Source organism: Aythya fuligula, chromosome 14 (assembly GCF_009819795.1).
Source record: "Aythya fuligula isolate bAytFul2 chromosome 14, bAytFul2.pri, whole genome shotgun sequence".
NCBI classification, from domain to species: Eukaryota; Metazoa; Chordata; class Aves; order Anseriformes; family Anatidae; genus Aythya; species Aythya fuligula.
This window is the reverse complement of record NC_045572.1, coordinates 8,183,192-8,205,028: the sequence shown is the minus strand read 5'-3', so window position 1 is coordinate 8,205,028 and position 21,837 is coordinate 8,183,192. Positions and strand designations below refer to the sequence as shown.

General features: G+C 51.5%; 2 protein-coding genes across 3 annotated transcripts in view; both read left to right on the top strand.

Moving 5' to 3' along the window:
- The window catches only part of LOC116494859 (protocadherin alpha-2-like), a 180,544-nt gene that overhangs the window by 4,245 nt on the left and 154,462 nt on the right, over positions 1-21,837 (top strand). The gene's annotated exons all lie outside the window — the stretch shown is intronic.
- LOC116494944 (protocadherin alpha-2-like) lies at positions 7,563-20,112 on the top strand. The gene is made up of 3 exons (XM_032197104.1): positions 7,563-10,077; positions 19,592-19,622; positions 19,977-20,112. The coding sequence occupies exons 1-3, from the start codon at positions 7,563-7,565 to the stop codon at positions 20,110-20,112; spliced, it is 2,682 nt and encodes an 893-aa protein (XP_032052995.1).

The following is a 21,837-nucleotide window of genomic DNA, read 5'->3' as shown; positions in this document are numbered from 1 at the left end:
GTTCCTACATCTGTTGGTGTTGAGATTTATTTGCCTTGCTCAGAAATGCTTTCCGTGGAGGAAAACAGAATTATTATTTGTTTGATTTTGCCTGTTTGTGGACTTGTGTTGTTGGCCAGAGAAATGGTTTGACATACGGTGTCCTTTTTTGATGTCCTTTCAACATGTACATGAGTAGCAGCCAATGCCTCACAAAATTTTGGAAGTCTTCTTTGCAAAATAAGGTACCAAATCCTTCTATACAGTTGCTATTCTGGTAGCAACTGAGGTTGCTAACGTCAGCTGAGTTTGCTGATTTTGCTATCGTAGATAGGAACTCTCTCACAGAACTCTCTGTTTCTCACAGAATTAAATCAATTCCCCTTGCTGTTAGAGCTGTCATGACATCGCTGTTTGAAGGATGACATGCTCTTGTAGCATGTTGCACATTGTCCTGCTTTGATGTTCTTTCAAAGTGTCTGCCAGACACTCTGAGTATCGAAAACATAAAAACGTTTTCAGTCTCTTCAATAGCAGAAAATAGTTTGTAAAGGGGAAGATGCAGCAAAAAATCATGTTATATTTATCCTATTTTGAGCATGCTATTTGTGTACTTCGCAATACAGAGGTAGAAGAGCACAGCCAGAGGCCAGGGCAAAGAACAGTGCAACAGAGATCTGTTTTTCTGCATCAGGCAAGGTGTTTTATTCAAGGACTGCTTCAGAGGATCTGACTGTGCCAGTAGTATGCACTCTGCAGTGACTGGCCTCTCTTGTGTCCTGGGAGTGCTGGTAAATTTGGTGTGATTGTTGCCTTGTGCCCAGCTCACGCTCATTACAGGTGGGTGCAGTTGTTGGGTTGTATGATGCTTATGAAACAGCTTTGTTGGAGTCTTCCTCCTTCACACATAGGTCTTGTAATGGAACATGAGATAGGCGAACACCTTTGGTATTTGTTTTACTTGTTCTTCTTGCATTGCCTTGGTGTTTGTTTTATGGACTTAAAGCATGTAAACCCCTTTCGATGGCTGAGGTTGTCCTTGAGTGATTGTCTTTGGCTTTCAGGTCGCTCTCTCACTTCCCGTGTGATAGCTGTGTGGCAGGGAGCTCCGCCACTCTCCCATGTTTGGGGAGATTTGCAAAGCTTGTTCTGTCCAGCTTCCTTAGAAATCACTGATAACTTCAAATGAGAATGCCCCTTTTAAACCACTTCTCCTGCTAAAAATCCAGTCCTGAGCAATTGATGACTGATGCTGCAGGTAAGTCTTTCATATGCAAAGAATATGTGTTTGAGAGACAAATATATATTTACGTGCTGTTTATTTGTGTTCCTTTTTGTTGGGTGGACTGAATGTTGCCTGGGCAATGCCAGTAGGTTTGGAGCCTCTGGATGAGCATTTTGGTACGAACCAGGAGAGCAGTTCCTCCCACTGGCAACAGTCCCTTCCCTTGGTGGAAGAAGCCAGTACAGGAAATTTCTAAGGAGACATGATGGGGTGCATGTAATCTTTGTGTACTTGACTTTCCCCCTGTTTGTGCGCTTGCATAGTTGGCCTTGGTGGAGATGATGCGATCCTCCTTCTCACACAGAGCTTGTAATGGAACACAAGATAGGCAAGCACCTTTGATGTTTGTTCTACTCATTCTTCTTTCATTGCATCATTGCATCGCTGTTTGATTTATGGACTTATTGTGTGTAATCCCCTTATGATGTTTTTTAAACTTTCGCGTCTATGTCAGCATGCATCCAAGAGGTCCTCAGTTCATGCTTTGGAACATTTTCCTGAAATTTGCTCTTCAGTATCTGAAACAGGCCACTGCCTGTGTTTATGGGAAGGCCTTGTGTTTATGGGAAGGCCTTGTGTTTATGGGAAAGATTTTGAGTTGAGGGACTTTGAAGTCTTCTCTCTATATGTGATGCTGCTAAGTCGTAGTGTCTGATGACACAATGATGTTGGTGTCTTGCTCCTTCTCACACAGCGTTTTTAATGGAACATGTGTAAACAATCAGCAATGTTGTCCTCCTTGTTCTTTTTGCTTTACATTGTTGGTCTTTCTACAGGCTTAACGTGTGATTATGATCTATTTATTTATTTATTTTGACTTTCACACCTATTTTGGCATACATCTAAGATATCGTCAACTCCTTGTTTGGAACTTCTTGCTGAGGCTTGCTATTCAGTATCTGAGTTTTTCTCTGACAGAATAAAATCAGAGCTGATTGTTCTTAGAGCTGTCATGACATGGATTCCATAAATGCTCTTTCCTACTGGTGTGCAGCATTTTCACCCAAGAGTGCTGAAGAAGTGCTAGAGGTGAGGGGTAGGTCCAGTGGTTGTATTCCTGCAGGCACTGTTCTTTGGCATTCTGTTAGCACTTGAAACCTTTCTAATGAAAAGTGTTTTCTTTCTCTCTTTCTCTCTCTCTCTTTCTCTCTCTCTTTCTCTCTCTCTCTTTCTCTCTCTCTTTCTCTCTCTCTTTCTCTCTCTCTCTTTCTCTCCCTCTTTCTCTCTCTCTTTCTCTCCTTCCTTCCTTCCTTCCTCTCCACTTCCTCCCTCCCTTATTCCCTCCCTTCCTTCTTTCCTCCCTCCCTTCCTTCCTTGAATTGTGATGGGGTGCATGTAATCTTTGTGCACTTGACTTCCCCCCAATCTGTGCACTTGCATAGTTCGTGTTGGTAGAGATGGTCATCTCTTGTAGCTGTCTGGAAAATGGCCTTTAACTCACAGAATTGTAGGGCTTGGAAGGGACCTCAAGAGATCATTGGGTTCACCCGCCCTGCCGAAGCAGGTTCCCTAGAGCAGATTGCCCAGGTAGGTGTCCAGACAGGCCTTGAATATCTCCAGAGAAGGAGACTCCACAACCTCCCTGGGCAGCCTGTTGCAGCGCTCCGTCACCCTCACCATGAAGAAGTTCTTTTGTATGTGTGTGTGGAACTTCCTGTGCTCCACTTTTTGGCCATTGCCCCTTATCCTGTCCCCACAAACCACTGAAAAGAGTTTGGCCAAATCCCGCTGTCTGCCACACTTAAGATATTTGTAAACATTGATAAGATCCCTCCTTATCCCTCTTCTCAGGGCTGAACAGACCCAGGTCTCTCAGTCTTTCCTCACAGGGAAGATTCTCCAGGCTGCATATCATCTTTGTGGCCCTCCACTGGACTCTTTCCAGGAGATGCCTGTCTTTTTTGTACCGGGGAGCCCAGAACTGGACATAGTGCTCCAGGTGAGGCCTGACCAGGGCAGAGTAGAGGGGGAGGATCACCTCCCTTGACCTGCCGGTCATGCTCCTTTTAATGCACACGACTCCTGTCTTCCTGAGCATGAGGAGTGGCTGCTCCAGCAGAAGCTGCTGTAAATGTTGTTCATCGGTCCAGCTTTCTCCATTTCCATCTGAGATTGCTGAGCCCGTTTAATGCCCTGAGAGTGTCATTTGTGCAGGGGGGAAGCTCCTGGCAGTGTGGGAGAAGGCGAGGCTCTGCAGAGGGTGATGTGCTCAGAGGTGAGTTTGGAGCTGGATTGTGTTGTTGGGCTGGAGCATCGTTCAAGTGTTGTGGCAGTGACTTTGTGAGTGACACAGAGAAGTGGTGCGCATTTTAGAATAGCCAGGATGGTGTTGAGTGGGAAATGAGCCTTGTGTGTGTGAAATGGTGATGCTGGATGCAAGGCGGAGTGTGGCATTGACCAAGAAGTGGGGAGGAGGGGAAGAAGTGCTCTCCATGTTTACGCTATTGGCAAATCTTGTGTTTCAACGAGGTGGAATGGGATTCTTTGTTTTTCTTCTCTCCTATGTGACAGCTTTCTATGTGATAGCTGTGTACCAGAGAGCACTGCACACTCTTACATGACTGGGACATCAAGCTTTTACTGAGCTTGATGTTTTCTTTTACAGTCCAGCTTCCCTAGAAATCACTGAAGACTTCAAATGAGAATTTCCCTTATAAACCAATTCTCCATGCATGAATCTATTCTTTTTTTCCGAGCAAGAAACCACTGGTGCTACTGGTAAGTTGTTCGTATGCAAAAAAAATACGTTTGAGAGACAGATGTATTTTTTTTTTTTGCTGTTTTTTTTTTTTTGTTTGTTTGTTTGTTTTGTTTTGTTTTGTTTTGTATTCCCTTTATGTTGGATGGACTGAACATTGGTTAGGCAATACCTGTAGGTTTGGAGCTTTCTGATGTGCATGTTGGTACCAATGGGGAGAACAGTTTCTCCCACTGGCAACTGTCCCTTCCCGTGGTGCCTGTGTGGAGTGAGAAATATAGGCAATTTCTAAGGAGACATGATGGGGTATGTGTAATCTTTGTGCACTTGGCTTCCCCCAGTCTTTGTACTTGCACGGTAGGTGTTGGTGGAAATGGAGCATCTCTTGTAGTATGGCTCATTCCAAAACATGAATGCACATATGGGAGCAGTGCATAGTGTCCAATGATTTCATAGGTGTCCCACATCTGAAGGAAATTTTTCCATCCAGCTTCCCCAGAAATCTTGGATAACTTGCAATGAAATTGCCCTTTACAAGACATTCACCTGTCATGGAAATGCTTTTTTTTTTTTTTTTTTTTCCAAAGAAAGCAAGCGCTGATCCTACAGGTAAGTGACTTGTACTCAGAGAAGATGTGTTCAAAACAGCAATGCATTATTTTTGCTGATTTAACTGCAATATGTTTATGTTGGATGGACAGAATGTAGCCTAGGTAATGGCTGTAGGTATGGACCAGCAGAGCCCCATTGCCTGATCTCATTGCTTTCCTGGTGCTTTCCAGTTCACTGTGAGCGGGCAGCAGGAAGGACATATAGGGATGAGACATTTCTGTTGGGAGTAATTTCCCTGGGTCCTGAGTATCTTGCTGCTGGATTGTTCTGGCAGTGGATGTGTGCCTGAAAAGCAAAGCAAGAGCTCTCCATTCAGCATGTTGGTTGCAAGTGAGCCCCAATTAATGCATCTTCCCTGAGGTGTGTGAGAGTGTGACAGAGCTGTGGCTGCACTGTGCTTTTGCCCATTTTTGGAGGACTTGTGTGCTGGGGTGTGATGAGTTCAAGCTGCCAAATGAAAGACTCACCTGAGCTGTTTGGAGTCTTTGGAGACTGTTTGCAGTGGGCATCCAAGTCTCCTGGTCTATAGCAGCCCATGCAGAGGAGAATGAGTTCTCTGGAAGAGTAATTCCCAAGGTGATGTTGCCTTGTGAGGTCTGAGGGATGCTGTACACGCCTTATGGCAATGAGGAAGAGTAAGGGAAGGTCTTGCCTAAGAACATACCAAAGCTTGATGGGACGAGTGGTGCAGGCATTTGGAGAGCATTTTGTCAAAGCAGGGAAAAATTAAAAAGGAAGAAGGAAGAAGAACAGATGGGGAAGGAGGGAAAGGGAAAGGCTCTGAAGGCTAATGCAGGGAAGGGAAAAGTGAAAAATGAAGTGGAGAGGAAGAGAAACTAATGGATAGAAGGAGAGGAGGAAAGAAAGGAAGCAGGAAGATATTGGCAGAATGAAAGAAGAAACTGGCAGAGTGAAAGAAGGTACAAAGATATAGAAGGAAGGAAGGAAGAGAAAGAATGAAAGCAGGAACACATTGAATGAAATACAAGCATAACAAAAATTAAGCTAGAAATAACTGAAAGAACTTTCAGAGAGAAGGAAAGAAATTAAAGAAGAAGAACGGAGACAGAAGGAAAGAAGTATGCATGCAGAAGAATGCATGCAAAAGAAGAATGCATGCAAAAGAAGAATGCATGCAGAAGAATGTACGCAATAAAGAAACAAGCCAGAAAGCAAGCAAGACATAGAATGGAGTAGAAACAAAGCAGGAAAGAAGAAAGAAATAAATGAATGAAGCAAAGAAGCAAACAAGAAGCTCTGTCCACGTGGTGTGTGCAGAGCTAGCAGCCCACCGGTGTGCAGGGAGTGCTGGTTGCAGTATAGTGAAAGTGAGTGAAAGACTCACCTGAGCAGTGTGGAGGTCTAGGAGCCTTGTTTGCAGCACGCATCCAGGTCCTCTGGTGTGCAGCAGGTCATCGAGAGGAGGAGAGTGATTTCTCTGGAAGAGTAATCATTGTCATGAGTGCTACAAAGTACTCATGAGTGTACAAAGCTGAATGGAAGGGATTCTGAGTGAGTTCTGAGGGACACAGTACAGGACTCAACCGAAGGTGGTGAGGAAGAGGAAGAAGAGGTCTTGCCTCAGAGCATGTCTGAGCTTGATTGGAAGAGTGGTGCAGGCATTTGGAAAGCATTTTGATAAAGGAAGGAAAAAATGAAGAGGAGGAAGAAGAAAAGGCAAAGTAAAGAGGAGAGGAGGAGAAGCAGATAGGCAGGAGGAATGAAGGAAAGGAAGAATAAAGAAAATGTAGGATGGATGGAAGAATCACAGAATTGTCTAGGTTGGAAGAGACCTCAAGATCATTGAGTCCAACCTCTGACCTAGCACTAACAAGTTCTCCACTTAACCATATCACTAAGCTCAACATCTAAACGTCTCTTAAAGACCTCCAGGGATGGTGACTCCACCACTTCCCTGGGCAGCCCATTCCAATTCCTCACAACACTCTCAGTAAAGAAGTTCTAATATCCAACTTAAAACACCCCTGGTGCAACATTAGCCCATTCCCCATTGTCCTGTCACCAGGCACGTGGGAAACTAGACCAACCCCCACCTCTCTACAGCCTCCTTCAATGTACTTATAAAGAGTGATAAGGTTGCCCCGGAGCCTCCTTTTCTCCAGACTGAAAAAAAACAGCTTCCTCAGCCACTCCCCGTAGGACTTGTTCTCCAGACCCCTCGCCAGCTTCAAAAGAAGTAAGAGAAAAGGAAAGAAGGCACTGAAAGGATGAAAGAAGGAACTGGAAGAGAGGTAGAGTACAAATGAAGAAAGAATCTGAGAGAAAGCACGACGGAAGAAGTCAAGAAGAATGCAGGCAAACAAGAAGCAACCAAGACTGAAAATGGAAGAGAAACAAAGGAGGAAGGAGAAATAGAAGGAAGGAAAGGAAGCAAGAAAGAAATGAAAGGAAGGCAATTTTGGAAAATACGTAAAGGAAGGAAGCAAAGAATCAAAGACAGAAGGAGGAAAGAAGTGAAAGATGGATAGTAGTGAAAGTAGGAAAGAAGACTTTCAGAAGAAATTAGGCAAGCAAAAAAAGCAAGCGAGAGAGAGAATGGAGAGGAAACAAAGGAGGAGAGAGATGTGAAAGGAAGCAAGCAAGGGCTGGGAAGAGCCGGTCGGTGTGCGGGGAGCGGCGTGTGGAGAGCGGCGCAGCGGGGCTTTCGGCTTTTTGGTTGTCGCTGGTGTCTCGGGCTGTGCTGGGGTGGGTGTCGGTGTTGGCGCCGTGGGCGTGGCGTGTCCCGCGAGTGGCGGGGGTGTCGGTGTCGGTGTCGCTGGCGTGCTGTCGAAAAGGGGCGCGAGTGAGGCGTCGGAGCACACGGTGTCGCTGCAGGCTCAGGAACGGCGCGGGAGCGGCGGGAGGGCGGCTCCGCCCCGGGGCGGCGGGAAGGGCGGCTGTGCGCGCGGGGGGAGCGGCGCGGGGCGGGCAGGAGAGCGGCGGCGGCGGCGTTGGGAGCCGTGCGGGGCGCGGGCGGCGGCGGCGGCCATGGTGGTGTGCGTGCGGGCCGTGGTGCGGGTGCTGGTGCTGCAGGCGGCCTGGGCGCTGGGCGGCGGGCAGGTGCGCTACTCGGTGCCGGAGGAAGCCAAGGGCGGCACGGTGGTGGGGCGGCTGGCGCAGGACCTGGGCCTGGAGGCGGGCGAGGCGGAGGCGCGGCGGCTGCGGCTGGTGGCGCAGGGCCGGCGGGCGAGCGTGGAGGTGAGCGGGGCGAGCGGGGCGCTGGTGGTGAGCTCGCGGCTGGACCGGGAGGAGCTGTGCGGGAAGAGCGCGCCCTGCGCCCTGCGCCTGGAGGTGCTGCTGGAGCGGCCGCTGCGCGTCTTCCACGTGGAGGTGGAGGTCACCGACATCAACGACAATGCGCCCATCTTCCCCGCCGCTATGGTAAACCTCAATTTATCGGAAAACTCGCCTCTCGGTTCCCGTTTCCCGCTGGAGGGCGCGTCGGATGCAGATATTGGAGCCAACGCACAGCTCTCCTATACCCTCAGCCCCAGCGAGCACTTCGGAATAGAGGAAGAAAATAGCGACTCGCGCACTAAATCCCTTTTTCTTGTATTGAGGAAAGGTTTGGACCGCGAGTCGATGCCCGAGCACCGTCTGATGCTGACGGCGATTGATGGGGGCAGGCCGGCTTTGACGGGCACGGCGGAGCTGTTGGTGTCGGTGCTGGATGTGAACGACAACGCGCCCCAATTCAACCAGTCCGTGTACAACGCGCGTTTGTCTGAAGACGCCTCAGAAGGGACACTTGTAGCGCGAGTGGGTGCCACCGACCCAGACGAAGGAATGAATCAGGAACTGATGTACCAGATTGCTAACTCTAATCCTTCGACTGCCTCTGGCATTTTTAGCATCGATGCAAAGAGCGGAGAAATTCGACTAACGAGTTCGATGGATTTTGAGACAGTGTCTTTATATGAGCTACACGTGAAGGCGCAAGACAAAGGGACACCCCCGCTGTCCGGTCACTGCAAGGTGGTGGTGGAGGTGCTGGACGTGAACGACAACGCGCCCGAGGTGTGGGTGACGTCGCTGTCGGTGCCGGTGCCCGAGGACGCGTCGGTGGGGACGGTGGTGGCGCTGCTGAGCGTGTCGGACCGGGACTCGGGGGCGAACGGGCGGGTGCGCTGCGCGGTGTGGCCGCCGGCGCCGTTCGGGCTGGTGGCGACGTTCGCGGGCTCGTACTCGCTGGTGCTGCGGGAGGCGCTGGACCGGGAGCGGGTGTCGGAGTACGAGGTGGAGGTGCGGGCGGAGGACGGCGGGGCGCCGCCGCTGCGCGCCAGCCGCGGGCTGCGGGTGCCGGTGTCGGACGTGAACGACAACGCGCCGGCGTTCGCGCAGGCCGTGTACACGGTGCTGGCGCGGGAGAACAACGCGGCGGGCGCGGAGCTGGCGCGGCTGTGGGCGCGGGACCCGGACGAGGCGGGCAACGGGCGCGTGAGCTACTCGGTGGCGGAGGGCGGCGCGGGCGCGGGCGCGGGGTCGGGCGCGGGGTCGGGCGCGGGGTCGGGGTGGCGTCCGGCGTCGAGCTACGTGTCGGTGGACGCGGAGAGCGGGCGGCTGTGGGCGCTGCGGCCCCTGGACTACGAGGAGCTGCAGGTGCTGCAGTTCGAGGTGCGTGCGGTGGACGCGGGCGAGCCGCCGCTGTGCGGCAACGCCACGGTGCAGCTGTTCGTGGTGGACGAGAACGACAACGCGCCGGCGCTGCTCCCGCCTGCCGGCGGCGGGCCGGGGCCCTGGGCTGCGGGCGAGGCGTCGGCGTCGGCGTCGGCGCCGGGGTCGCTGTGGGCGTGGGCGGCGTGGGGGGCGCCGGCGGGGCAGGTGGTGGCGAAGATCCGCGCGGTGGACGCGGACTCGGGCTACAACGCGTGGCTGCGCTACGAGCTGTGGGAGCCGCGGGGCAAGGGCCCGTTCCGCGTGGGGCTGTACAGCGGCGAGGTGAGCACGGCGCGGGCGCTGGAGGAGGCGGACGGCCCGCGGCAGAGGCTGCTGATCGTGGTGCGGGACCACGGGGAGCCGTCGCGCTCGGCCACGGCCACGCTGAGCGTGTCGCTGGTGGAGGGCGCCGAGGCGGCGCTGTCGGCGGCGGGGGCGGGGGCGGGGGCGTCGTCGTCGGGGGCGGGGCTGCGGCCGGCGGCGGGCGCGGAGGGCGGCGCGGCGGCGGCGGCGGCGGCGGCGGCGACGAACGTGTGGCTGGTGGTGGCCATCTGCGCGGTGTCGAGCCTGTTCCTGCTGGCGGTGGTGCTGTACGGGGCGTCGCGCTGGGCGCCGCGGGCGGCCGTGCTGGCGGGGCCCGGGCCGGCGACGCTGGTGTGCGCCAGCGAGGTGGGCAGCTGGTCGTACTCGCAGCGCCAGAGCCGGAGCCTGTGCGTGGCGGACGGCGCGGGCAAGAGCGACCTGATGGTTTTCAGCCCCAACTGCCCGCCGCCGCCCGGCCCCGCGGCAGAAAACGGTTCTGCCGAGAAGGGACCTTCGCTCTCCCCGTACTCCTCAGGCACGGTAGGTTGCCCCTTGTTGTGTTTTGTTTTTTTTCTTTTTTCCCACTTCTTGTGTTTTGTTTTCTGATGATATTTCATGGCACTTTGGTCATTGAAACGATGTTGTTGTGGAAGTAATTTTACTTGGATTTTCATCACAACATGGTCTCTGCAAATCCTGTTGGTTACTGGTGTGTAACATTTCTGTTTGAGACATTTGAAGGACTGTAGTCCAGGAAGAGTTGGTCTGGTGGTTACTTTGCAGCAGGCACTATTGAAAGCCCTTTAAGTAGCTGAATGCCGGAACTACTGTTGTTGTGCTGTGTTTTCTTCAGGGCCATTCAGGAAACACCTTGTGTAGCTGGAAAAGCAGAACAGCCTTGGCCTCATGTATTTGGATAAGTGATGCTGTGAAGTTCTCTATCCGTGCAGGATGCTGCAAAGCTATTGCACTGTCTGACACTGATGCCATGATGTTTGCGTCTCACTCCTTCCCCAACAGGGTTGTCACCTCTCAGAATGAAGTCAATACCCATTGACGTTAGCTGTCATTACATCTCTTTTTGAAGGTGGCACACTGGCCTGTTTTGATGTTCTTTCAGTGAATCTGCAAATGAATCTGCAAGATGGTCCCTGTGCATCTGGGACCATTGGCAGGGTTTTTCAGGTTTCAGATCTGTCATTGCTGGGAAGGGTGTGTGAAAGGTGAAGTGAGCATTGTGTTGGGAAGGGAAAGTGTGTCACCTGGCGGAGGTGAATATGGCAATGGCACTGAATGGGACCTGGCCTTATTCTGAAGTGAACCGTGACCTTTGCGGGGAAGGCCCACTGCCTCAGGGAAAAGGAAATCAACAGTCTGCATTGCATGCCATAAGAAAAGAAAAAGAGGTGTCTACTTGTGTTGAAAACACACATTTGAGAATGGGGAATCAAGGGTGCTTAAAGTGAATGCTGAGGCAAAATGGTCTCAGAGTGTTCCTGCGCAGGGCCATTTCCCAGGCTCCAAGAGACACGATTTGAAGGTCTTGCCTATGTTGAGAATAGTATGTGGTGTTGAAATGCCCAGAATATCATTTGAGGTAAATGCCTTGTGAGAATTTTCACTGCCTAGTTGTGAATCCCTCTCTCTCCTCTAGGTTGTGTTGAACAAGATGGAAAAAAATCACTCATTGCAGAGAAATGGACCAGGAAGTGGAATGGGTGATTTGTCTTGAAAAAGGGATTTGTCGTCATTGGGTGGAGGTCTGATGTTGAGCTAGATGATGTTGCAGAGGGCCTTGTCTTGTGCTTGTCAAAATATATCAGAGGAAGTGAGTTTGACTCCTTCCCTATCCTGCTGTTGCTTAGCTTCTGTGTAGAGCTGCAGTTGCTCGTGATCACTATGCCTCTGCTCTCAGCAAGGCAAGCCGGTTTCCCCTGTCTTTTCCTATGCTCCTTGATGATCGATAACCTTTTCCACTCTGTTTACTGCCAGAAAGTCATTGTTAAAGGGGAAGATACAGCAAAAATAACATATATTTATCCCATTTTGAGCATGCTGTTTGTGTAGTTCGCAATAGAGAGGTAGAAGAGCAGAGCATAAGGACAGAGCAATAAAAAGAGCAACAGAGAACTGTTTTTTTTTGCATCCGGCAAAGAGTTTTGTTTGAGGACAGCTTCAGAGGATCTGACTGTGCCAGTTATATGCATTCTGTGGTGACCAGCCTGTCCTGTGTCCTGGGAATGCTGGTAAATGTGATCGGATGGTTTCCCTGTGCCCAGCTCATGCTCATTGCAGCTGGGTGTAGTTGGTGGGTTGTCTGATGCTCATGAGACAGCGGTGTTGGAGTCTTCGTACTTTTCACGCAAGCCTTGTAATGGAATGGGAGATGGGAGAACACTTTTGGTGTTCTACTCATTCTACTTCCACTGCATTGCTGTTCCTTTTTATGGAATTGTTGTGTGTAATCCCCTTATGATGTTTTTTTTTTTTTTTAACTGTCGTAAATATGTTGATTTCCTCAGTTCCTGGTTTGGAACTTCTTATGGAGGCTAGCTGTTCAGTTTTTGATTTTTTTTTTTTCTGGTAGAATAAAATCAGTGCAGATTGTGCTTAGTGCTTTCACAACATGGGCTCCCAACATCCTGTTTCTTACTTGTGTACAGCATTTCCACCTGAGATTGCTGAAGCAGTGGATGATATGAAAAGTGGTGGTGGTCCTGTAGGCATTATTCTTTCTCATTCAGTTCATACTTGAAACCTTTTTAGTTAAAATGGTTTTAATGTTTGTTATTTGGTGGGTGGAGTGGTAATTCCCTAATGCTGTTTTTTGAAGCTTTCCATCTGTGCTGGCATGCATCTAAGAGCTCCTCAGCTCCTGGTTTGGAAATACTCTCCTGGAGATCTGATTTCCCGGGGTGCAGGACAGAATATGCCATTAGACGACATGGAGAAGAGGCCTGGCACACTGTGCTCCTCAGCTAGGAACCTCTCTGAATTCCCAGAAATTCATCTGTGATCTCTTTCTGAGGATGAAAGGCAGTGTGTTATTCATGCTGCCACACAACTGAGTTGCTCTTGTGTGTTTGGAGGCTTTGGCTGATGTTTTCTCTGGGGATTCTCTTCCTGCATACGGATGAAGCTCGAGTAAGCTGAGAGCATGGCAGAGTAGTTTATGTAGGATGGGACCTGTGTGGCCTCAAAGGAAGCAAATGGGGATGTCAAGGCCATTTGTGAAGAACGATGAGCTTCCTGAGGGCCCTGTGCAGTCAAGTTCTGCATGTCCTCACTCCCCGTTGTTCTTGTGGCATTCCTGCTTGTGAACACATCTGTCATTGGTGCTTTTAATCATGGCTGACTGAACGTGGAGTACTGTTGCTCAGGGAGGAGCTTTTCCCACTACTGATAATTCTTCCTGAAGTGTCGGAAGTTCCCCAAGATATTCCCTCTGCTCGTATTGTTGGGAGGGACAGGAAGACGTGATGTTTGTATTCTCAGTGTTGTCCAGACCTTGTGGTCCAACGAAGTGGGATTGGATCCTCTGGTTTTCTTCTCTTCTCTAATGAAAATGTCCCACTCACCATTCTGCTATTGTTCCTCTCTCATATTGGAAATCTGTTGGCAATAATGGATGAGATATAGTCTGCTGAGTCTGAACTGCCAGAGAAGAGACACTTGGACAGTTGTCTGTGAGCGTGGGTGCTGGCTTCTGCACTGTTCAGAGTGGAGGTTGTTGTTGAGAGAATGTCATTGGCTTTCAGGTCTGCCTCTTGCTTCCCATGTGATAGGATCTTAAGGTACCTCGTGTTGAAGGTGGCACATGGACGTCCGTGGTTTCCTTGCTGAGAGCGGGAAGAACACTGCAGTTAGATGAGGCTGGTGAGGGCCTCATCCTGTGAAGGTCTGTGTGTCTCCAAGGAAGGCAATTTGTGTCAATCCCTGGCCCGGTGTTCTAGGGCCTTCCCAGACTCTACGTAGAGTTTTGTTTTTGTTTGCCCACTTGGTTTTTCTTCATCTCACTGTTCTGTACCATAGGCCAACTTTTGCAGCAGAATGTCAATTGGCCTTTGACTCCTGTGTTCCTGAGCATGAGGAGTGGCTGCTCCAGCAGAAGCTGTGTAAATGTCCATCAGGCCTGCTTTTACCATTTCCATGTGAGATTGCTGAGCCAGTGTTAATTGTTGAGAGTGCCATTTGTGCAGGGGGGGGGAAGATCCTGGAAGTGGTGAGAGAAGTCGAGGCTGTGCAGAAGGTGATGCTCAGAGTTGGATTTGGAGCTGGATTGTGTTGGTGGGGTGGAGCAACATCCAGGTGTTGTGGCAGTGATTTTTTTATCTCCTTTTTGAGAAGGAGTAAGCATTTGGCAATGGGCAGGATGGTGTTGAGTAGGAAAATAAGCGTGTTTGTGGGAAATGGTGATGCTGGGTGGAAGTTGTAGTGTGGCCTTTGCCAAGAAGTGGGGAGGAGGGGAAGAAGTGCTCTCCATGTTTACTCTGTTGGCAAATCTTGTGTTTCAATGAGCTTGAATGGGATCCTTAGTTGTGTTTTTCTTTTTTTTTCTCTCCTGTATGATGGCTTCCTGTGTGACAGCTGTGTGTCAGGGAGTACATCACAGTCTCCCATGATTGTGGAGCTTTTGCTAAGCTCGATGATTTCTCTTCAGGCCAGCTTCCCTAGAGATCACTGAAGATTTGAAATGAAAATTTCTCTTTGAAACCAATTATCCATCCATGAATCTGTTACTTTTTCTGAGCATTCAATCGCATGCAAGTGCTGATGGTGCTGGTAAGTTGTTCATTTGCAAAAAAATATGTTTGGGAGACAGACAGGTGTCTATTTTTTGCAGTTCAGTTGTGTTCCCTTTATGTTAGGTGGACTGAACATTGCCTGGGGAATGCCTGTAGGTTTGGAGCCTTGTGATGTGCATGTTGGTACCAATGGGTTTCTCCCACTGGCAAGTGTCCCTTCCCATGGTGTCTTCGTTGAGTGAGAAACAGAGGAAATTTCTAAGGAGACATGATGGGGTGGGTGTATTCGTTGTGTACTTGACTTCCCCTCAGTCTTTGTACTTGCATATTTGGCCCCAGTGGAGATGGTGCATCTGTTGTAATACGTCTCATTCGAAAAAGTGACCATGTATAGAGGAGCAGTTTGTGGTGTCGAATGATTTCATAGGTGTCCCACATCTGAAGGGAATTTTTTCCATCCAGCTTCCCCGGGAATCTGTAACAACGTTTGATGAAATGGTTATTTATAAGCAATTGTCCTGTCATTGAAGTTCTTTTTTTAATAAAGGTAAGTGGCTCCTGCCCAAATAAAATGCTTTCAAGAGAGCAATGCACAATTTTTGCTATTTAACTGCAGTATGTTCATGTTGGGTGGATGGAACGTATCCTGGGTAATGGCTGTAGTTTTAGAGCATCAGAGCCCTGCTGCCTGATCTTGTTCGTTTCCTGTTGCTTCCCATCACAGTGTGAGCATGTGCCAGGACAGCCATGAAAGGCTGCAGTTTGTGAAAGTGAGTGAAAGACTCACCTGAGCTGTATGGAGGTCTTGGAAACTGTTTGCAGTGGGCATCCAGGTCCTCTGGTGTGCAGTGGCTCATGAGAGAAATTCCTGGGGGAACATGGTCCTCCTGAGTGCTAAGGATGCTGTATGGAGCAGAATGGAAGGCGGTGAGGAAGAGGAAGAAGAGGTGTTGCCTCAGAGCATGTCTGTGTTTGATTGGAAGAGTGATGCAGGCATTTGGAAAGCATTTTGAGAATGGAAGAAAAAAAGGAAAAGTAAAGAGGAGAGGAGAGGAAGAGAAGCAGATAGATTGAAGGAGTGAAGGAAAGAAAGGAAGCATGAAGGTACTGTAGGGTGACTGAAAGAAGTAAGAGAAAAGGAAAGAAGGAACTGAAAGGATGAAATAGTTAAAAAGGAAGGACGTCACTGAAAGAACGAAGGAATTGGAAGAGAGGTAGAGAAAGAGTGAAGAAAGAACATGAGAGAAAGCATGACAGAAGGAAGAAGACATTGAGAAGAATGTAGGCAAGCAAGAAGCAACCAAGAGTGAGAATGGAAGAGAAACAAAAGAGGAAAGAGAATAGAAGGAAGGAAAGGAAGCAAGAAAGAAACGAAAGGAAGGAAATTTAGGAAAATACGTAAAGGAAGGAAGCAAAGAAGCAAAGACGGAAGGAGGAAAGAAGTGAAAGATGGATAGTAGTGAAAGTAGGAAAGAAGACATTCAGAAGAAAATATGAAAGCGTATTTTATATAATATAAATAAATATAAATATAATATAAATATAATATAAAGAAAGGAAATATGAGAAGTAAAGAGGAGAGGAAGAGAAGCAAATGGATAGAAGGAGTAAAAGAAAGAAAGAAACCAGGAATAAGTTGTAAGACTGAAAGAAGGAATTGAAAGACTGAAAGAAAATAAAAGAAAAAAAGGAAGGAGCATACAAAGAAAAAGGAAAAAGAAATCGAATTAAGAAATAAACTAAAGAATAACGATGGAAAAGAGAAAGAACGAAGGTATATCAAGAAGGAACGAAGTTGCAGAAAGAAGGAAAGAATTGAAGAAAGAAAAGAAGATGTCGAGAAGAATGCAGGTAAGGTAGAAGGAAGCAGGAAAGCAAGCAAGAGAGAGAATGGAGGAGAAGCAAAGGAGGAGAGAGACTAGAAAGAAAGGAAGGAAACAAGCAAGCAAGAAAAGAATCAAGGAGGAGCCTCCGTCGTTGTGATGCATGCAGGGCTGGCAGCCGGTCGATGTGCGGGGAGCAGTGTGTGGAGCGCACACGCCGCTCTAAACTGAAAGGAAGATTGAAAGGAAGTAAAAGAAAAAAGGAAGTAACATAGGAATTAAAAAGGAAAAAGAAATTGAATGAAAAAAAAAAAGAGAATAATGAAGGAACAGAGAGAAAGAATTAAGGTATATGAAGAAGGAAATAAGGTTCGGAAAGAAGGAAAGAAGAGAAAAAAGGAACAAAGTGAAAAAAGTAATAGCGAGAATGAAGGAAGAAAGTGAAAGAAGGAAAAAAGTGAGAGAAGGAAAGAAGTGGAAGAAGAAAAAGGGAGAAAGAAGGAAAGAAGTATGCATGGAGAAGAAAGCAGGCAAACAAGAAGCAAGCAGGAAAGCAAGCGAGAGAGAGAATGGAGGAGAAGCAAAGGAGGAGAAAGACGGGAAAGGAAGCAAGCAAGGGCTGGGAGGAGCCGGTCTGTGTGCGGGGAGCGGCGTGTGGAGCGCGGCGCTGCGGGACTGTTGCCCCCTGGTTGTCGCTGCTGTCTCGGGCTGTGCTGGGCTCGGTGTCGGTGTCGGCGCCGTGGGCGTGGCCGTGGTGTGTCCCGCGAGTGGCGGTGTCGGTGTCGCTGGCGTGCTGTCGGCGGCGGGCGCGAGTGAGGCGTCGGAGCACACGGTGTCGCTGCAGGCTCAGGAACGGCGCGGGAGCGGCGGGAGGGCGGCTCCGCCCCGGGGCGGCGGGAAGGGCGGCTGTGCGCGCGGGGGGAGCGGCGCGGGGCGGGCAGGAGAGCGGCGGCGGCGGCGTTGGGAGCCGTGCGGGGCGCGGGCGGCGGCGGCGGCCATGGTGGTGTGCGTGCGGGCCGTGGTGCGGGTGCTGGTGCTGCAGGCGGCCTGGGCGCTGGGCGGCGGGCAGGTGCGCTACTCGGTGCCGGAGGAAGCCAAGGGCGGCACGGTGGTGGGGCGGCTGGCGCAGGACCTGGGCCTGGAGGCGGGCGAGGCGGAGGCGCGGCGGCTGCGGCTGGTGGCGCAGGGCCGGCGGGCGAGCGTGGAGGTGAGCGGGGCGAGCGGGGCGCTGGTGGTGAGCTCGCGGCTGGACCGGGAGGAGCTGTGCGGGAAGAGCGCGCCCTGCGCCCTGCGCCTGGAGGTGCTGCTGGAGCGGCCGCTGCGCGTCTTCCACGTGGAGGTGGAGGTCACCGACATCAACGACAATGCCCCGATCTTCCCCGCCGCCACCAAAAACCTCAGCATCGCGGAATTTACGACGTTGCCTGGATCCCGTTTCCCGCTGGAGGGCGCGTCGGATGCGGACATCGGAGCCAACGCGCAGCTCTCCTATACCCTCAGCCCCAGCGAGCACTTCGCTCTGGATTTACAGCGGAGCGACGAATACCGAGAGTCGCTGTTCCTGGTGCTGACGAAAGCTCTGGACCGCGAGTCGATGCCCGAGCACCGTCTGGTGCTGACGGCGACTGATGGGGGCAGGCCGTCGCTGACGGGCACGGTGGAGCTGTTGGTGTCGGTGCTGGATGCGAACGACAACGCGCCCCGGTTCAACCAATCGGTGTATAAAGTGCAGGTACTGGAAAGCGCAGCTGAGGGGACGTTGGTGGCTCGGGTGAGCGCCACGGATCCGGACGAGGGAATCAACAGTGAAATAATGTTCAGTAGAAGCAATACCTTTCCATCCGGAGGATTAAACCTCTTCGAATTAAAAGTGCAGTCGGGGGAGATCCGTCTCCGCGGACCTTTGGACTTTGAAGAAGTCCGATTTTATGAATTACAAATCGAAGCGCAAGATAAGGGGACGCCCCCGCTGTCGGGTCACTGCAAGGTGGTGGTGGAGGTGCTGGACGTGAACGACAACGCGCCCGAGGTGTGGGTGACGTCGCTGTCGGTGCCGGTGCCCGAGGACGCGTCGGTGGGGACGGTGGTGGCGCTGCTGAGCGTGTCGGACCGGGACTCGGGGGCGAACGGGCGGGTGCGCTGCGCGGTGTGGCCGCCGGCGCCGTTCGGGCTGGTGGCGACGTTCGCGGGCTCGTACTCGCTGGTGCTGCGGGAGGCGCTGGACCGGGAGCGGGTGTCGGAGTACGAGGTGGAGGTGCGGGCGGAGGACGGCGGGGCGCCGCCGCTGCGCGCCAGCCGCGGGCTGCGGGTGCCGGTGTCGGACGTGAACGACAACGCGCCGGCGTTCGCGCAGGCCGTGTACACGGTGCTGGCGCGGGAGAACAACGCGGCGGGCGCGGAGCTGGCGCGGCTGTGGGCGCGGGACCCGGACGAGGCGGGCAACGGGCGCGTGAGCTACTCGGTGGCGGAGGGCGGCGCGGGCGCGGGGTCGGGCGCGGGGTCGGGGTGGCGTCCGGCGTCGAGCTACGTGTCGGTGGACGCGGAGAGCGGGCGGCTGTGGGCGCTGCGGCCCCTGGACTACGAGGAGCTGCAGGTGCTGCAGTTCGAGGTGCGTGCGGTGGACGCGGGCGAGCCGCCGCTGTGCGGCAACGCCACGGTGCAGCTGTTCGTGGTGGACGAGAACGACAACGCGCCGGCGCTGCTCCCGCCTGCCGGCGGCGGGCCGGGGCCCTGGGCTGCGGGCGAGGCGTCGGCGTCGGCGTCGGCGCCGGGGTCGCTGTGGGCGTGGGCGGCGTGGGGGGCGCCGGCGGGGCAGGTGGTGGCGAAGATCCGCGCGGTGGACGCGGACTCGGGCTACAACGCGTGGCTGCGCTACGAGCTGTGGGAGCCGCGGGGCAAGGGCCCGTTCCGCGTGGGGCTGTACAGCGGCGAGGTGAGCACGGCGCGGGCGCTGGAGGAGGCGGACGGCCCGCGGCAGAGGCTGCTGATCGTGGTGCGGGACCACGGGGAGCCGTCGCGCTCGGCCACGGCCACGCTGAGCGTGTCGCTGGTGGAGGGCGCCGAGGCGGCGCTGTCGGCGGCGGCGGCGGCGGCGGGGGCGGGGGCGTCGTCGTCGGGGGCGGGGCTGCGGCCGGCGGCGGGCGCGGAGGGCGGCGCGGCGGCGGCGACGAACGTGTGGCTGGTGGTGGCCATCTGCGCGGTGTCCGAGCCTGTTCCTGCTGGCGGTGGTGCTGTACGGGGCGTCGCGCTGGGCGCCGCGGGCGGCCGTGCTGGCGGGGCCCGGGCCGGCGACGCTGGTGTGCGCCAGCGAGGTGGGCAGCTGGTCGTACTCGCAGCGCCAGAGCCGGAGCCTGTGCGTGGCGGACGGCGCGGGCAAGAGCGACCTGATGGTTTTCAGCCCCAACTGCCCCGCCGCCGCCCGGCCCCGCGGCAGAAAACGGTTCTGCCGAGAAGGGACCTTCGCTCTCCCCGTACTCCTCAGGCACGGTAGGTTGCCCCTTGTTTTTCATTTTTATTCATTTATTTATTTTTCTTTACCAGTTCTTTTGTTTTCCGATGATATTTCATGGCACGTAGGTCATTGAAACGATGTGGATGTGGAAGTAATTTTACTTGGATTTTCATCACAACATGGTCTCTGCCAATCTTGTTGTTTACTGATGTGTAACATTTCTGAATGTTACTGTTTCTGAATAAGGACTGCAGTCCAGGAAGACATGGTCTGGTTGTGACTGTGCAGCAGGCACTATTGCAAGCCCTTTAAGTAGCTGACTGCTGGGCCTACTGTTGTTATGTTGTTTTCTTCAGGGCCATTTAGGAAACACTTTGTGTAGCTGGAAAAGCGGAACAGTCTTGGCCTCATGTTTTCGAATAAGTGATGCTGTGAAGTCCTCTATCCATGCAGGATGCTGCAAAGCTCTTGCACCGTCTGACACCGATGCCATGATGTTTGTCTCTCACTCCTTCCCCAACAGGGTTGTCATCTCTCAGAATGAAGTCAATACCCATTGACGTTAGCTGTCATTCCATCTCTTTTTGAAGGAGGCACACTGGCCTGTTTTAATGTTCGTCCTGTGAATCTGCAAGATGGTCTCTGTGCATATGGGACCATTGGCAGGGTTTTTCAGGTTTCAGATCTGTCATTGCTGGGAAGGGTGTGTGAAAGTTGGAGTGAGCATTGTGTTGGGAAGGGAAAGTGTGTCACCTGGAAGAGGTGAACGTGGCAATGGCACTGAATGGGACCTGGCCTTATTCTGAAGTGAACCGTGACCTCTGGGGGGGAAGTCCCACTGCCTCAGGGAAAAGGAAATCAATAGTCTGCATTGCATGGCATAAGAGAAGAAGAGGTGCCTACTTGTGTTGAAAACACACATTCGAGAATGGGGGATCATGGGTGCCTAAAGTGAATGCGTAGGCAAAATGGTCTCAGAGTGTTCCTGGGCAGGGCCATTTGCCAGCCTCCAAGAGACACGATTTGAAAGTCTTGCCTATGTTGAGAATTGTATGTGGTATTGAAATGTCCAGAATATCAATTGAGGTATATGCCTTGTGAGAATTTTCACTGCATAGTTGTGAATCTCTCTCTCTCATCTGAGTTGTGTTGAACGAGATGGAAAAAAAATCACTCATTGCAGAGAAGTGGACCAGGAAGTGGAATGGGTGATTTCCCTTGACACAGGGATGTGTTTTGTGTGGAGGGCTGAAGTTGAGTTAGATGATGTTGTAGAGGGCCTTGTCTTGTGCAGGTCAGAATATGTGAAAGGAAGGCATTTTGAGTCCTTCCATATCCTGCTGTTACATGGATTCTGTGTAGATCTGCATTTGCTTGCGATCACCTTGTCTCTGCTCTCAGCAAGGCATGCCAGTTTCCCCTGTCTTTTCCCATGCTCCATGAAGCTAGATAAACTTTTCCACTCTGTTTACTTCCAGAAACTCATTGTTAAAAGGGAAGATGCAGCAAAAATCATATAATATTTATCCCATTTTGAGCATGCTATTTGTGTAGTTTGCAATAGAGAGGTAGAAGAGCAGAGCATGAGGACAGAGCAATAAACAAAGCAACAGAGAACCAATTTTTTTGCATCTGGCAAAGTGTTTTGTTTGAGGACAGCTTTAGAGGCTCTGACTGTGCCAGTTATATGCGTTCCGTGGTGACTGGCCTGTCCTGTGTCCTGGGAATGCTGGTAAATATGATCGGATGGTTTCCCTGTGCCCAGCTCATGCTCATTGCAACTGGGTGCAGTTGGTGGGTTGTCTGATGCTCATGAGACAGCGGTGTTGGAGTCTTCGTACTTTTCACACAAGTCTTGCAATGGACTGGGAGATGGGAGAACACCTTTGGTGTTCTACTCATTCTACTTCCACTGCATTGCTGTTCCTTTTTATGGAATTGTTGTGTGTAATCCCCTTACGATGTTCTTTTTTAACTGTCGTAAATATGTTGATCTCTTCAGTTCCTGGTTTGGAACTTCTTATGGAGGCTAGCTGTTCAGTTTTTGATTTTTTTTTTTTTTTTTTTTCTGGTAGAATAAAATCAGTGCAGATTGTGCTTAGTGCTTTCACAACATGGGCTCCCAAAATCCTGTTTCTTACTTGTGTACAGCATTTCCACCTGCGATTCCTGAAGGAGTGGATGATATGAAAAGTGGTGGTGGTCCTGTAGGCATTATTCTTTCTCATTCAGTTCATACTTGAAACCTTTTTAGTTAAAATGGTTTTAATGTTTGTTATTTGGTG